Source organism: Elephantulus edwardii, unplaced genomic scaffold (genome assembly GCF_000299155.1).
Source record: "Elephantulus edwardii isolate Elephantulus edwardi_28Jun2011 unplaced genomic scaffold, EleEdw1.0 scaffold00042, whole genome shotgun sequence".
In the NCBI taxonomy this organism is placed as follows: domain Eukaryota; kingdom Metazoa; phylum Chordata; class Mammalia; order Macroscelidea; family Macroscelididae; genus Elephantulus; species Elephantulus edwardii.
In genome coordinates this window covers 18,776,631-18,794,877 of record NW_006399792.1, presented here as the reverse complement: position 1 = coordinate 18,794,877, position 18,247 = coordinate 18,776,631, and the positions used below count along the sequence as shown (strand labels likewise).

Sequence of the window (18,247 nt, the reverse complement as noted above, 5' to 3'; positions counted from 1 at the left end):
GTGACGGTCGTGACAGGGCCGCCCAGCCTCTTGTGCAACGCCCCAGGCTGTCTGGTCTGACCCGGCGCTAGCTGGCCGACGTGACCACTGCTCCTCCCCTGCCACACCTCCCTGTCTTTAGGCTTTAGCTTTCCTGTCTAGTCCCCTCTTCTCCTCCCGGGACCCCCATATTTGGAGGTGTTGGCTCCAGGGTGTCCTCGTCTGCCCACTGCCTTCTCCCTCTCCATGCTATACTCTTTGTAATGTCTTTGCTGCAGATGAAGGATTTGGGGACAGAGGACTTGGCAGGCCGTGAAGGGGTCCAGCTCTTTGGATTGTTAAACCTCTACTTAGAACAAGAACAGAGATTTCAACCTCGAGAAAAAGGGCTGAGCTTGATCGAAGCTACACCAGAGGTGAGTTCCTAGGAAAGAGCACTCAAGCCACTAGAGTTTGGAGCTTTAACCCCTCCCCCATTGATTCAAGACCCAAACTACAGTTTCTTGAGGCCAAAATTTGGCTTCTTAGTAGTGGAGTCAAAAAGGAAAGTCAAAGTCATTGCCCTTGAATGGTAATGGATTAATTTCAGAATCTTTTCAGCGTTTGGGAGATTGCCCATCTTTCTCCTCTGGAACTCTTGGTGGATTTGAAGCTGCCACACAGGCAAGGTCTTTTAAGAAGTTAGCAGTGCAACTCCTCAGACTAATCTACTAATCTAGCTCCCTCTCCTAATATTAAGGTAAACGTAATACGGGACCATTCTTCTTAGTGAAGTGTAATCAGTAAGGAGTTGTGCTGCTAACCCAAAGACTGCATCTTTCTGGGGATTCGAATTTACTCAGCATAGAAAAAAATTAGCAATCTCCTCTCATGCAATTTACAGCCTTAACCCCCCTGGCAGGTCAGCCATGAGCTGCTTCTAACTAGATGGGAATGAATTAGTTAGAATGAGAGTGTAGATGACTCATAGTGTTCTAGGTGGGAGACTCCCTGGAAATTAAGTGGTACATTTTCAGGATACCCTTTGGCTATGAAATACTGAGCTCATGTGGCCTAGAGGTAAAAAGCTGTGCTGCAGTCCCCAAGGCAAACAATTCAAATCTACTAGCTGTTTCTTTGGGAGAAGGATGGGCAATCTCCTCCCCTGTAATTAACTGCCTCTGAATGAAAACCTGCTAGAGGGTTAGGTATGAATGAGTCAGTTCTAATTTTATGGTACACAACAGTATGAAATACCTAATGTTGAATAGGATCTTAAGTCATTAAAAAACAAGAAACTAAAAAAAAAACCAAGAAACTGGTCACCTCCGTCTTACGAGAGTTGTATTTTTATTTGCTTTAATTCTGTATGTATGGCAGTAGTTCACAGTATGTGGAGTAGTTATAACTCTATAATGATAGATTTTTTAAAAAATGAAATGCATGAATCAGGGTAAAGTCTCTCTCAGGGAGGAGTGATAGGGAATGGCATGGGACACACTGACAAAGGAGATTAATCAGAACTGGCTTTGACAAGCACTGTGGCAATTGGACAATTAAAACAGACATTGGGGGGGAAAGAAGAACGAACTGGGGATGAGGGTGGAGAAAACAGTGCAACAATGAATGAATGAAAACCCAAAATCTCTGTAAATGTTCATTAAAACTAATAAAATTTAATTTAAAAAAGTGAAATGCATAAATCTATCTGAGAATAAAATGTATTGTTTTGATTAAATGATAACATTCTTTCCTCCCAGATTCTTGAAATTTAAGGGAGATAGTAATTTTATTTGAGTCTTTAGTTTTAACTGTGGCTGAAGCAATGGGCTCAGATACACTTAACTATTGTAAAGATACCACAGGACTGGGCAGTATTTTGTTTTCTTGTATGTGGAGTCCCTGTGAGTCAGAAGCAACTTGTCTGCATGTAATAATATCAAGTCTGTTTCAAAGAAATTAATAAACTTCAGTTCTTGGTTTTTATTACAGAATGACAACACTTTGTGTCCAAGATTGAGAAATGCCAAAGTAGAAGATTTAAGGAGTTTAACAAATTTTTTTGGGTCTTGCACTGAAACCTTTGTCCTGGCTGTCAATATTTTGGACAGATTCTTGGCTCTTATGAAGGTATTGAGTCATTTTTATTTAATGTGTCTTCATTTTTCTTTGACTGTTCAAATGTTAATTTGTCTGTTGAGTATTATGCATTACATGACTGTTTAAATTAGAATTGTGATATATTAAATTGGAATTAGTGCTGGACTCCAAAACTAAGTGTATTCTTTTATCCTAAGTCTGGATTTGCTGTACCTTTCACTTAGAAGCTGTGATAAAATGAAGATTAATATAATTTGGGTATTATGTGTATGTAGGAGCCCTATTAGTGCAGTGGTTAAAACTCCAGGCTGCTAACCTCAAGGTTGGTGATTGACATTCCCTGCTCTGTGGGAGGAGCTCTGATAGCTTACTGTGTCTGCAGTCTCAACCCAAAGGTAGAGCCTTCTCTAAGCTTATATCTACCAGGAGATCTTCACTAGGAAGATGGACAATCTTTTGTCATGCCGTTTACAGCCTTAGAAACCCAATAGTATTAGCTCTGAGTCTGACTCTACAGCAGTGAGAGAGAGCATGCTTATAATCTTTAGTAGAAAGATGGGGCATTCTACTTTCATAGAGATTTTTAGCCTTGGAAACCTTATGGGGCCATTTCACTTTGTCCTATATAGTCACTATGAGTCAGAAGGTAGTTGATGACAGTGGATTTGGGGATATGAAAATGTGTGTGTGTGTGTGTGTGTGTGTGTATTTCTTGACATATGTACATATATATACACACATGTATATCTGTGTGTATGTAGATAGATAGATAGATACAGCTCCTTGTTACCAGTTGGAAGTAGTTTAAAGCTTACATTCCTTTTGGTTTTTTGAGGCTATAAATCAAACAAAGGGAGATTGCTCATCTTTCCTTCGAGCTGCTGAAGAATTAGAATCACCACAGAGGTTTAATCTTTGGGTCGGCAGTGCAACTCTCTAGGACCATAGTTTGTTCATACATATATACACACCTTAACTTAAGACTTCTATGTGTTTATTTGGTACAATGATATTTCTGTTGGAGCCTAGGTGTTCTTAATGCTGAAATTTGATAAATGGAAGTATTGCCATATGCTAAAGGTACCACTGCCTCCCCTGCAAAAAGTCTTTCAAAGCCTAAACCAAAGCCTTATTAACTATGACCAGCAACTGTGAGATAATAGGATTCTTCTGCCAATAGCATTGCTTTCAGCTGTTGGGTCAGTTTTCAGGGCACTGAAAAGGGCAGCCATCTGTCTGTGGCAGCTTTGCATATGGCCCCCTTATACAACTGATACAATATTTCTCTGGGCAAGTATGAGATGATTCTTAAAGAATGTTCACATGAAAAGATAAGAAACAATTTTATAGCCAAACAAGTAGGAAACAATGTTAGTATTTTTTACTATTTAAGTTTCATAATCTGCAATATAAAGTATAACAGTGTTGGAAATCTAGCCTTTGAACCTATTCTGAATAATACCTCCAATACACTTTTTTTTAAAGTTTAAGAAGATCTGAAATGTAAACATGATGGAGTGGAACTGTGGATTAAGGCAGCTGCTTGTGTGGGAAGCTTCTATTGTCAGAGTAGAGACAGTAATACTACGGTATTCCTTTAAGTTGTTAGGTGTCATCGAGTTGACTTTGACTCCTAGTAACCCTGAACAAAGGAACTGAAATGTTAAGACTCCTTTTTTTTGTTTTTCAGGTGAAGCCTAAACATTTGTCTTGTATTGGAGTATGTTGTTTTTTACTGGCTGCTAGAATAGTTGAAGAAGAATGCAATATTCCATCCACTCATGATGTAATCCGGATTAGTCAATGTAAATGTACTGCCTCTGACATAAAACGGATGGAAAAAATAATTTCTGAAAAATTGCACTATGATTTGGAAGCTACTACTGCCTTAAACTTTTTGCACTTATACCACACTATTGTATTTTGTCATCCTTCAGAAAGGTCAGTGGAGTTAAAAATAAAGTTTTATATTTGGAGCATTAGAATAGCTATAAATTTCAATGACATTTCTATTTTTACATTCTAGAAATTTTCAGTTTTAGTCTTTGGTATATCAAGTTGTTAAAAATCTTTGGTTATTTACATTTGGTATTTTGTCTTTTAAAGCTATTATATTTGATAAATTATTTTGTCTTTTTTTTTTTTTTTCAGAAAAGAAATACCAAGTCTTGATAAGCTAGAAGCTCAACTGAAAGCTTGCAACTGCCGACTTGTGTTTTCTAAAGCAAAAGTAAGTTAATTTGTTGCTTACATGTATCTCAGTTTTTATTTTGAATTTAGAAAAAAATTTTTTCATCCTTTTGTCTTTTATTTTTGTAGCCATCTGTATTAGCTTTGTGCCTTCTCAATCTGGAAGTGGAAACATTGAAGTCCATTGAATTATTAGAAATACTCCTACTTGTTAAAAAACATTCCAAGGTAAATAAATATTTTTGGTCCTTGTTTTTTAAGAAAAATTTCCCTCCTAATGTTTTTTTTGATGTGTATGATTATATAAACATTAAGTAATACTTTCTGGGTACTTTTAATGATGGTACTCTGTTTTTTCCTTAAGTATTTAAGTTCTTAAAATGCAGACTAAATTGAGAGTAAATTTGGTCACTTTAATTAGTTTTCTTCACATGACCATTCCTGCTACTTTTGCCATGCTGTCTACATTTTTCCGTCCTTGGGAGCTCTAGTGGCTTAGTGGTAAAAAGTTGCACTGCCAACCCAAGGGCACACAGTTTGAATGCCCCATCTGCTCTGCAGGAGAAAGATGGGCAATCTCAAGTGATTTACTATCTCAGAAAACTTGCTAAAATGCCAGCCATGAGCCAGTTTTGCCTTGACAGTACATAACATTTTTCCTTACACATGACCTTTTCTAGCTTTCATTTAAGCTTTTATCATATAGTTATCTGGAAACACATTTGGGAGAAAATTGGTTCCTTGAAGTAAAATGGGATACTGCCCAGTAAGGTGTTAGAGGAACAATGCTCTTTGTGGCAATTCCGTTTCTCTCATCTTGCTGACTTCTCTATTATCATATATATATATAATGTCATAATATATGTGCATGTACATAATCTAAATAATGATTTACTACTTTAAATATCTTTGGGTTGAGATTATTAAAGAGTGGATGGGATAGTTGATTTATTACCAGATCTAGCATGTTTTCAAGTCAGTGTATATTCTAAGAAAGGCAAACCTTTCTAGTGGTCTCCAAATTTTGGATGTGTACCTAGGGAGCTTTAAAAAAAAATGATGGAAATATTGCACCCCATGTTAATTAAAGCAGTGTAAGGTCCCTGGTGGTTGTATAATGCTTTAGGTGCTTACTGAAGGGTTGGTGGTTGGAGAAAGAACTGATGATATTCTGTATGAGCCTAAAAAAAATAAGAGGCAGTTTTGCTCCATCACACAGAATTGCTGTTAAAAAAAAATCTGGTCTGTGCCTTAAAAGCAACATTATTTATGTGTGATTTTCAGACATTGGTATTTTGTGAGGTCTTTGAGTGATTCCAATATGCATCAAGGTTTGGAAATCATTGCCATAACCTCTTTATTAAAACACTGATTTTCAGGTTAATGACGCCGAGTTCTTTTACTGGAAGGAGTTGGTTTCTAAATGCTTAGTTGAATATTCTTCTCCTGAATGTTGCAAACCGGATCACAAGAAACTGGTTTGGATAGTTTCAAGGCGCACAGCCCAGAACCTCCATAACAGCTACTATAGTGTTCCTGAGTTGCCAACAATACCAGAAGGGGGTTGTTTTGATGAAAGTGAAAGGTAAGTCGGTTCTTTGACCAGTTAGGCTTCCCCACACTTGTTAAAGATTTGATCTCCCAAATAGAACCATACAATAAAAGTTAAAGCATCAGAGAAAGCCCCTACTTTAATACTCTCATCTTCTCAGGTGGGAAAACAAAAAATAAATAGCTTTATTAAAGTAGATTTTTTTGTTTTCCATCTTCCTTATCTCTTTTGTTTGAAATAGAGTTTAGGTAAGAAAACTGAAATAGCACTTTGGCTTTGAAATGTTATTGTTATATGTCCTGTAATCGGCTATGACTCGAAATGACCTTATGAACAGCAGGCCTGAATCTTTCCCTCTCCTGCACCATCCTCATGATATCTGTTTTGCTCAAGCATATTTCCTGATGTGGTGCAGTGAAGAGAGACTGAGGAGAGTTGGCTGGAAAATAAAAAGAAACCACCACCATTAATGGGACTGACTTTAGATGTTCTTATGGTTTTGTTAGAAATTTCTGTTTTTTAATTTAATTAGTGTTGCCTATAAAGGGGATAATTTACCAAGATTGGTTTGTACTAGGTAAAACCAGATACGGATAAAGATTAGAGGTTAAATTTTCATGTCTCTTAAGGTTTCTCTGTGTAAAGCTTAAGCTTTGAAAATAAAAATGGAGACTACAGACTCTCATAGGAATTATGTCTTGTCTGTAAAACATCCAAGTGTACATGAAGTAACGGAGTCCTCTTCTGTCTGTCTGTCTGACTACAGTGAGGACTCCTGTGAAGACATGAGTTGTGGAGAAGAGAGTCTGAGCAGCTCTCCGTCCAGTGATCAAGACTGCACCTTCTTTTTCAACTTCAAAGTGGCGCAGGCACTGTGCTTTCCATCTTAGAAGTCTTACTTGTGTGTCAGAATTCAAAGTATTTATACAGGTTTCAAAGCAATAAATGGGGGAGTAGGTCATTTTCTGGTCCAGCCCCCATCTAGTCAGGAATTGCATAGACTAGAACACCTACCTTCTATTTATTATTCTTCAGATCAGATCTGTCCTATTTTCATATTTAATCCTAAACCATCAAGTGGATTAGTGCCTCTTAAAAATGGAAAATATTGAAACATTGGCACTTTATTTTCCTGTTGATCTTTAGCTACTTGGGGGTGGAGGGAAAGGGCGGTTACCTTCAATTTACTACTTTTCATGAAGATTTTTAAAGATGCATAATGTAGGTTATCTTGAACTTTTTATAAAGCCTTCAGGTATCTTTATTTAAACAGATTGGGAGTGTGCAAATGCTTCCTTAGCAGGGACAATGGATAATCCTTTAAGGTTTATCTTAGATCTTTCCCCAGCCCCATTTTCGGAACAGAGAATATGCTCATAACAGATGTCAAACACCTTTTTGTTGGTTTGCTTTTTAAATTATCAGTGTACTAATCTGTTGCAGATCATATGAATTTAGAAATGATAGTATCTACATTTCTGTGAATTTTAGTATATAATGCCTTCATTGAGGTTTCTGCTAAAGCAGAATCATTGACAGGCTCTTAGATATTTGCATTCCTAATGCTTTAGTATTGTCAGACTATAGTATTATTTTGATGTCTTATTAAAACAATCCATAATCTGCTAGTTTTGCATGCGCCTGTACAAAAGCAGTACGGGAGGTGGAACAGAACTAGGTAACTATGGCATTGATAAATGTTGTAGAATATCTTATCTGATTTTCTTGTATTAAAAGAATGTCTGCATGATTGCATTTTACTTCTTTTTGTAATTTATGTTTCAGAAATGGTATTAGTGAATGGGTGCCAAGATTGATTATGACCTAAGGGAAAAAAGTGCTTGTAGTGTGCTAGTTTTAAGCCTATCTGTGTGGTTATTCATCCATAAGAATGGGGATATATGCTCTGTACACTTTAGATGTTGTACAGAGAATTTTTTAACTTTATGAAATGTATATAAAAATGTAAATCTTTAAACATGTATATAAAATACTGTATTTTTTTATCTTGTGTGTGTGATAGTGTAGTCATTGCATGTAAATATAATTTATTGTGTATTCCTTATTATAAATCATACATTGACAACTTGCTTTTTTTTCTTTTTTTACTGGTAAGTCAACATTCATGGAATGTTCTGAAATGGAGTTCTTGAAGTGATACAGATTATAACTCAGAATAAAAATAGTAATAAATTATGTTACTTGTTTGTGCCTTAATTTTTTAACTTTGGGTTAAGAAAATAAATTTCTGTGGGAAAGCTTGAGAATGATGTGCCTCCAAAGTATGCTCTAACTGGCTACCTACCAGAGTCCTTTTTAGTAATATTTACTCATGAATTTACAGAGTATGAAAAGAAAATCTGTCAGTTGGAGCTTGACCTCTCTGGGTTGAACTTATGTTAAGCAAATGCACAGAGACTAGTGTATTAACGTGAATGTCTGTTTATATATAGGAAGAGCAAGTATCAAGTAGGTCAGAATGCATGCTCAGGTTGGCACATCAGTACAGTCTTTCTGTAGATGAGCCAAAGTAAATTAAAATGTTGAATTACTAAACACAAGTGAATAAACCCTGGGAGCATTAGCTGTGTCATCCTTAGCACCACGCCTACGAGACAGGGCCCTGCCACATTTGGCTCCTGTAATTTTCCCCCCTCAAGATTCAGGCTTCTTTTATAAGTAGTCATAATTTTTGTTTTTTAGGGGTGAGAATCCATTCCCTATCTGGTATGATTTTATGACCTTTATTTAGTTGGCTAGAAAAGCAGTAATAACTGGAATTTTTTTTAAAAATAAAATCTTTTTCCTTAGAGAGTGAGGTATGTTTTTCATACTCTGTCCAATGGGGAATCTGCTCATAAATGACCTGCCCTCTTATATAATCTTTGTAAAAGTAGATAATAAAATGTTTTCATATTACTGATTGTTAAGATGTCTTCATTGTTAGTGACATACTGAATCTTTGAAGATCCTCTTTAACTTTCCTCTAGGATTTTACTGCTTTCTTTCCCCCTCAAGATGCTCTTTGATGTTAAATGCGGCCACATAGGGCTTTATCTGTTCCTCCTCCTGGTTATCAGTATATTTAGTCTTGACCTCTTTACTGAGCTCCAACCTGTTTATTTATAAGTCTCGACTTGGACCTTTCTAATCACTTTTCAACTTTTTCTAAATGTATTTCTATCAGTAGACAGGATTTTTTACTCAAGTTGGAAACTTAAGTGATAACTTTCTCTTCTGTGTGCAGTTACCAACCTCAGTTGTATACTTCCATTTAGCCATGTATGTATCTTTACTCTCTCTTTTCTGCCACTGGCTTGGTTCAGACCTGCACTCTTCTTGGTAGAGTTAGAATTAAGCAATATTTTATTTGGCAATCTCAACCTTCATCCAAGGTTGGTCCTGATATCCCTCTGGCGCTTGGATACCTTTTAAAACATACACTTGACTATGTCTCTCCTAAAAAGTTGTCTAATAAGTTCCATTTAATCAGCGTAAAATCTGTGTCATGACTCATGACATATGTAAGACGTCTCAAAGACCTATCCATATATAAGTAAGATGCTTGTCTTTTTCTTCTCATCTCCTGGAGCTAGAAAATATGTTAAGAAAAGTAAGTGGCAGCTGTGAAGAAGATTGACAAGGGCAAATGGAGATTTGTAACAGAACAATGAGGGGCCCTGGGAAAAAATCCAAAAAGAATAATAAAGGACTGAACTAAAGCTGTGACAGAAGAAATGAAGCGGCTGGGCATTGAGCACCTTCATTTCTCTGTAATAAGACCTGGTGGCACAGTGGCAAAGTGTTTAAATGCTAACAAGTCAGCCACTCCATGGGATAAAACTGACAACACCATAAAGATTGCAACCTTGGAAACCCTGTGGGTCAGTTTTACTCAACGAAGAGTCCTGAATATCCCATACATAGACTACCAAAACCACAAGTCTGTCTTGGAAGTGCAGCCAGGGTACACTTTGCATTGGTCTTTTTTAACCACTGAGATCAAGCCAAGTTTTCAGTGTTTTGTACTAGATGCAATTGATAACTCATGTCCTTGTGTGTTTAATAAACCAGATTGTGTGGTGGATACTTTCTCAGTATAGCAGCCGATGAGTTTCCATCCTTGTGCATTCATGCTGCTCTTCCCACTAAGAGGCACAGTTTCCCCCTCTTGAATATGAGTTGACCTTATGCCTGGTTTTGCCTAATAAAGTGTGAGAGAAGCTTAGTATATACCAAGTCTATAGCTGAGGAGAACTGGCATCTTCTCTTTCACCATCTTGGAAGTCAGCCACCATCTGAGAAGCTTGGACTGGATTACTGAAAGATGAGAGGCCATGTGGAGGGAGGCACTTGAGAAACCATCTTGGATTCCAGACTCCAAACTGCAAGCTGAATGCAGCCATATGAATGTCTTTGTCTATACCACAGCACAGAAGGACCATCCAATTATCACAGTCAACCTACAGAATTGTGAGAAGTAACATTTTAAGCTGCTAAATTTCAAGGTAGTTTGATAAACAATAGAGAATGGAGATTTCTTTATATAGTCAAATGGTAGTTATTTCTAGGGAGATTGCAGATAGTTAAAACCCTTCGAGATCTCCTCTTACCACAGGATCAACAGGCAAATTTCATGGTAGATGGAGAAAGAACTGGAGCTGTTAATTATTTTTCCACTGTTGGTACCAACAGTCAGTTAATCAGGAGACGTGTTGCACTGGACAAATCTGTTGTCAGGAACCTCTCCAGGATACTTAAGAGCAATGATGTCAATTTGAAGGCCATGGTCTTCTCACGCTATATATACATCATAGAACTGTACAATGAATAAGGATGATAGAAAAATTAATGCCTTTGAGTTGTGGTGCTAGAGGAAGAGTACTAGCTATCCTGTAGACAGCCAAAAGAACTAACAGATAAGTCTTGGAGAAGGTACAGCCAGAGTGCTCCTCTGAGCTAAAGATGTCCAAAATTGCTCTCTTTTGGCTATGTAGCTGGATGAGGGTATTCCTTGGAAAGGATCATCATGTTTGTAAAGGGTTAGAGAAAGAGAAGAAGGCCCCAATGAGAAGGATTGACTCAGTAACTCAATGGCCTCAAGTGTGCCAGAGATGATGAGGATGGCACCAGATAGAACAGGGTTTAGATCTATTATTCTTAGGATCACTATAAGTCATACTAGATTTGATGACACCTAACAACGTGGGGGGGGGGGAGGTAACTGGTGGCTTAATGATAAGATATGTGCTGCCAGCCCAAAACACGAATTTTGAATCCACCACTTTCTCCTGTGGAGAAAGATTAACATCTCTTGTGTGATTTACTGCCTTTGAAAACCTGCTGGAGGGTCAGCTATGGCTTGGTTTTGCTCTATATTACATAACAGCAATGTGTGTGTGTGGAGAGAGAGTTAAGTGCCATTGAGCTGGAATTGACAGCTGACCCTCCAATGGACCTTCAGAGACAGTAAATCACATGAGAGAAGATTGCCTATCTTTCTCTCAAGGAGCAGCTGGTGAATTCAAACCATGTGGTTGTGGATTTGCAGTGCACTCCTTATCACTAGACCACCAGAGCTATAAAAATATATATCCAACTAAATATCTGTATCTATGGTTTTTTGCTGTTACATGCCATTGAGATGCTTATGACTCATAGTGACCCTGTGTACAACAGCTCTGCACCCTATCCTGTCCTGAGCCAATCTCATTGTCTCTGACATATACCCCCATCACGCAAGCTAGAGTGTCAATCCAGCTCTTCTGGGGTCTTCCTTTCCTATGCTGCCATCCATCTTTCCAAGCATGATGTACTTTACCAAGGATCAGTACCTCCTGTCCATGTGCCCATAGTATGTGAGACAAAACTTCAAAATTCTTGCCTCCAAGGAGCAGCTTGGTTTCACCTTCTCCAGAACAGACCTGTTTGTTTTCTTGGCAGTCCATGGTATGTATTATTGTTCTATGATATTCTTCTCCAGCACCACAATTCAAGGCATTGACATTTCTTCTATCATTCATTGTCCAGCTCTCTGATGAATAGCAAGTAATTGCAAAGACAGTGGCTTTACTCAGGCACACCTTAGTCTCTAGAGTGACATCATTGCTCTTAAGCATTCTGGAGAAGTCCCTGACCACATATTTTCTTAATGCAATAGTCTTTTGATTTCCTGACTGCTGGTACTAAGAGTGTTGATTGTGAAGCCAAGCAAACTATCTCAATCTCATCTCTGTCTAGCATGGTGCTGTCAATTGGCCTAGTGTTGAGAATCTTTGTTTTCTTGATGTTGAGCTTTAATCCATACTGAAGGTTACAGCCCTTGACCTTCTACAGCAAATACCTCAGGTCTTCCTCAGTTTCAGCAAACAAGGTTGCATTATCTGTGTTCTTCCTCATAAAGTCTGGCCTCCTGAATGATCTGTTGTTCTGCATATAGATTGAAAATGTATGGAGATAGGATGTAGTTTCTATATGTTGTTGTTGTTATGTGCTGTCAAGTCACCTACAATTCATAGCGACCCTATGTATAAGAGTCCTAAACCCTGCTCTGTCCTGTGCCAATCTCACTGTCTCTGACACACCAACCTCCATTATCCCAGTCACTGAACCAATCCATTTCATAGAGGATCTTCCTCTCTTGCGCTGTCCCTCCACCTTCCCAAGCATGACATCTCTCTCCAAGGACTGGTCCCTCCTTGCAACATGTCCAAAGTATGTCAGACGAAGCTTCAGAATCCTTGCCTCCAAGGAGCAGCCTGGCTTAACCCTTTCCAGGATGAACCTGCTCGTTCTCTTAACAGTCCATGGAATATTCAGTACTCTTCTCCAGCACCACAGCTCAAAGGCATCAATTGTCCTTCTATCATCCCTAGTCATTGTCCAGCTCTCTGATGCATAGCAAGTGATTGCAAAGACCATGGCCTGTATCAGGCACACCTTAGTCTTCAGAGTGACATCATTGCTCTTCAGTACTTTGCAGAGGTCTCTAACAGTAGACTTTCCTATCACAATACTTCTTTTAATTTCCTGTCTAGTTTTTTTGGCTCCACAGTAGTTTCTATATGTTTCCTTAAAATTAATTATTTAGTAATAGAATATAGAATGAATTTTCATTAAATATATATTCTTTCCTTACTTAAAAAAACCTTAAAGATTTCACATTGCTCCTTACCATCAAGTTCAAACTCCTTACTACTGGATATAAGATCTTATTTGAGTTAGTCTGCAGTTAGGTCTAGCCTCATCTCTCATGGCATCCATAATCACGTACTTTGCAACCAAACTGCATATCAGCTCCTCCTACTCACCATGCTTTTGTTCATTTCAGTGACTTCATGTACCTTGCTTCATTTGCCTGGGACATTTTTTCTGTCATTCTCAGCTACCAAATTCCTGTTAAATCACTTCATTACTAACTCATTTATTTATTTACTGAATACTTGAAAGCCCCTAGTATGCCATGTGCGGAGCTCCGATGGCCTAGTGTAAGAAAAACTGCACTGCTATCTCAAAAGCAAGAGATTCTAATCCATAGGCTGCTCTGTGGAAGAAGGATGGCCAATCTACTGTGTGATTTACTGCCTCTAAAAGCCCACTGGAAGGCTGCCTCTAAAAGCCCACTGGAAGGCCAGCTATGAGTTGGCTCTGACTTGATAGCACATAACAATGTGCCAGGCACTACACATAAAGTGTTTGGGATACAAAATTCAACAAAACACACTATGAGTCAAATAAAATAATGGTAAGGAATACCAGAGAGAGGTTTATCTGTGATTTATTGATTAGGCAAAGGCATTGTTTGTGTTCTTATAGGTGTCCTCCAGCAGAGTATGACTTATAGCGATCCCATGAACAGTGGTCTGAAACTTGCTCTATCCTGTGCCATCTTGATCATCTCTAACATACTTGAGCCAGTTGTTAAAGTCACTGTGTCAATTCATCTTGTTGAGGGTCTTGCACTTCCTCACTCACACTCCTCCACCTTTCCAGGTATGATGCCCTTCTCCAAAGACTGGGCTCACAGCCACATGCCCAAAATATGTGAGGTGAAACTCCACCATCATGACCTCCAATAGCATCCTAGTTTCACTTTTTCCAAGACATACTTGTTTGTTTTTTTGCCAGTCCATGGCATATTCTGTTCTCTTCTCCAACACCAAAACTCAAAGGTCATCTTAGTCATTGTCCAGCTTTTAGATGCATAACAAGTAACTGAAAAGACCATGACTTGAATTGTTGTTGTTATGTGCTGTCAAGTAAGCTGTGACTCATAGCAACCCTATGTACAACTGCTCTGTAGCCTGCCCTGTCCTGAGTCAAGTTCACTGATTCTTAAAACACCTACCCCCATTGCTCTAGTGACTGTCAATCCATCTCATCAGCAATCTTCCTCTCCTGTGCTGTCCCTCCACCCTTCCAAGCATGATTTCCTTCTCCAAGGACTGGTTCCTCCTGGCCATGTGCCCAAAATGTGTGAGACAGATCCTCAACATCCTAGCTTCCAAGGAGAAACCAGTTTTCACTCTCTCCAAGACAGATTTATTTGTTTTCTTGACAGTCCATGGTATGTTCAAGACTTTTCTCCAGCACCACAACTCAAAGGCATCAATTCTTCTTTTGTCATCCTTTTTGTCATTCTTTTTGTCATTGTCTAGCTCTCTGATGCATAACAACTAATTGCAAAGTCCGTGGCCTGGATCAGGCACACCTTAGTCTCTAGACAGACTTCGTTTCTTCTCAGTAGTCTGGAGAGGTCATTGACAGATTTTCCCAGTGCAATTCGTCTTTTGATTTCCTGGATGCTGGTGCCAAAAGTGTTGATTGTGGAGCTGAGAAAGCTGTAATTGTTAACAACCTCAATCTCTTCTCCGACTATCCTGATGCTACCAGTTGGCCCAGTGATGAGAGTCTTTGTTTTTTGGTTTGTTTGTTGTTTTTTTTTATGTTGAGCTTAAATCCATATTGAAGACTACAGTCCTTAACCTTCTGCAACAAGTGTACTGCAATCCCAAAGGCATGCAGTTTGAATCTACCAGCTGCTCTGCGGGAGAAGGATGGGCAGTCTCCTCCTGTGCAATTAATTGACTGCCTCTGAATTGGAGGGTCAAGCTAAGTGTCAGTTCTGATTCAGTGGTACACAACAACTTCGCTCTCTTGACTTGAATTAGATGCACCTTAATCTTTAAACTTATACTTGGACCAGGAGGCAGTCATCAGAACAGAGCAAGGAAACACTGCATGGTTCAAAATTGGAAGGGTGTGTGTCAAGGATGTGTCCTATTTCCATATCTTTTCAATCTGAATGCGGAACAGATTATCTGGGAGGCTTGGCTCTATGAGGTGAAATGTGGCATCAGGATTGGAGGGAAACTCATCAACAATCTGCATTATGCAGATGACACAATTCTGCTTGCAGAAACTGAGAACCTGAAGTGCTTGCTGCGGAGCGCCAAGGACTGCAGCCTTTAACACGGATTGAAGTTTAACATCAAGAAAACAAAGAGTCTCACCACTGGGCCTATTGGCAGCATCATGATGGATGACGAAGAGATTGAGATTGTTGACAGCTTCAGTTTGCTTGGCTCTACAATCAACACTCTTGGTACTAGCAGCCAGGAAATTAAAAGACTAATTGTATTGGTAAAGTCTGCTGTCAGAGACCTCTCCAAGGTTCTGAGGAGCAACGATGTCATTCTGGAGACTAAGGTGCACTTGATATAGGCCATGGTCTTTGCAATTAATTGCTATGCAGCAGAGAGCTGGACAATGATTAGGGATGATAGAAGGAGAGTTGATGCCTTTGAGCTTTTGTGCCGGAGAAGAGTATTGAATATACCATGGACTACTAGGAGAACAAACAAGTTCGTCCTGGAGAGGTGAAGCCGGCTGCTTCTTGGACACAAGGATTCTGAAGCTTTGTCTGACATACTTTGGACATATTGCAAAGAAGGATTAGTCCTTGGAGAGGGACCTCATGGATGGACAGAGCAGGAGAGGAAGACCTTTGATGAGATGGATTGAGACAGTGACTGGGGTAATGGGGATAGGTCTGTCAGAGACAAGATTGGCAAGGAATAGAGCACAGTTTAGGGCTGTTGGACATAGGGTCGCTATGAGTTGCAAGTGACTCAATGGCACTTAACAACAACAATCTTTAACATTGTTGCTCTTTTAATTGTGTAGTTCATAATAAGTTATGGATAATATTATACACAATGAGAATTCCAGATTAATTACACTCATGTGCAATTTGTACATATATCAAGAGGTAGTTGTTTGAATAGAACATGATTTAAATTGAAGAATGGGTATGTGACAGCTTTTCTCCATTTGTTTGTTGATGGACACTTGGGCTGTGTCCATCTCTTTGCTACTGTTAATAATTCTGCAATAAACAAATGAGTAGAAAAACTATAGTATATCCACAAAATGGATTATTATACAGCACTGAAAAAAACAGTGAAATTGTAAAACACTGTACAATATGGATGAGTTAAATATCTCAGTCATAAAAGGACAAATATTACGTAAGGACCATTGTTATCAAAATAGTATGGACACAGGAGAACAGGAAAAGAATGGATAAATGATGAACACTACACTGGAATAGGAGAAGAAGAGACTATCTGAAGGGAATGGATGATTAGACATTGTGTCTATGGCAATTCAAAATCTGGAAAAAGACATGCATTACAAAGTGAATTGGAAAAGGTTTATCAATGAAAAATGAAAACCCATCTTTTCTTCGAATTTTCACTAAAATCACAATTAAAAATATGAGTAAAACTTTGTCAAGATTGTACCCTTTCACCATATTTATTCAATCTGTATGCTTAGCAATAATCTTAGAAAATAGCGACATCAGAATTAAAGGAAAAATCATTAACTGAAGCAGACGGCACACCCTTGCTTGCTAAAAGTGAAGAGGACTTGAAGTGTTTACTGTTGTTAGGTGCCATCGAGTTGAGTACAACTCATATCACCCCTATGAATAACAGATCTGAACCTTGTCCTCTCCTCTGCCATCTTCATCACCTCTGACACACTTAATCCTCTTGCTGCAGTTGGTATGTCGGTGCATCTTGTTGAGGACTTTGTCTCTTTCCCTGACTCTCTACCTTTCTATGTGAGATGTTCCTCTCCAAGGAATAGCCTTTCCTAAAATATGCGAGACAAGGCTTTGTTATCTTTACCTCCAAGGAGCATTTCTGGCTGCACTTTCTCCAGAACACATCAGTGCTCTTTTAGTAGTCCTTTGGATATATTCAGTACTCTTCTCCAACATCACAGCTCAAAGGCATCAGCCTTAGTTATTGTACAGCTCTCAGATGCATAGCTAGTGACTGAAAAGACTATGGCCTAAATTGGGAGTATTTTAGTTTTCATGCTGACATTGTCAGTCCTCAGTATTTGGATGAGATCCCTGACAAAAAAAGTAGTCCAGTGCAACATGTCTTCTGATTTCCCAATTGCTAGTATCACAGGCGTTGATTGTGGATCTAAGTAAGATGAAATCATTGACAATTTCAATCTTTCATCCATCTATGATAATGTTGCTTATTGGCCCAGTGGTGAAGATTTTTGTTTTCTTGGGGTTGAAATGCAATCCATAGTGAAGGCTGTAGTCCTTGATGAGCAAGCATGTCAAGCCTTCCTCACTTTTAGCAAGCAAGATTGTGTCATGAATTGATGAGTCTTCCTCTGATCCTGTTGCCACTTTCTTCTTCATAGAGTTCAGCTTCTCAAATCATTTACTCAGCATACAGACTGAATACGTAAGGAGAAAGGATGCAACCTGATGAATGCTTTTCTGATTTTAAATCTTTCAGCATTCCCTTGCTCTGTTCAGACAACAGCTTCTTGTTCTAGGTATAGGTTTTCACAAAAGTATAAATAAATGTTCTGGGATTCCCATTATTCTCCATGTTAGCCATAGTTTGTTATGATTCACACAGTTAGATGCCTTTGCATAGTCAATAATACATAAATATACATTTTCTGCTATTCTCTGCTTTCAGCCAGGATCCATCTGACTCCAGCAATGATATCCCTGGTATCACAGCCTCTTCTAAACCCAGTTTGAACTTCTGGCAGTTCTCTCTCAATGTGTAATTCTAGCCATTTTTTTATGATCTTCAGTGCTATAATATTAATGATATTGTTCAATAATTTTCACATTCTATTGGATCACATCTCTTCAGAATGAGGACAAATATGGATCTCTTCTAGTCAGTCAGCCAAGAAGCTACTTTCCAAATTTCCTGGCATAAACCGATGAGCAAATCCAGGGTGGTGTCTGTTAGTTGAAACATGTCAATTGCTATGTAATTGATTTTTGACCCCTTATTTTTTTACCAGTATCTTCAGTGTAGCTTCTACTTCTTCATTCACTATCATTGGCTCTTGTTCCTTCCTTAAATTTGGTACTTCCTTCAATTTTTCAGC

General features: G+C 38.5%; 1 protein-coding gene across 1 annotated transcript; it reads left to right on the top strand.

The window, feature by feature from the left end:
• The first annotated feature begins 257 nt into the window (after window positions 1-257).
• On the top strand, window positions 258-7,571 carry CCNG2 (cyclin G2). Its single transcript, XM_006885297.1, has 7 exons — window positions 258-395; window positions 1,951-2,088; window positions 3,749-3,999; window positions 4,210-4,288; window positions 4,378-4,476; window positions 5,628-5,833; window positions 6,567-7,571. Exons 1-7 carry the CDS (start codon window positions 258-260, stop codon window positions 6,688-6,690), a joined length of 1,035 nt encoding a protein of 344 aa, XP_006885359.1. The 3' UTR covers window positions 6,691-7,571.
• Window positions 7,572-18,247: the final 10,676 nt, after the last annotated feature.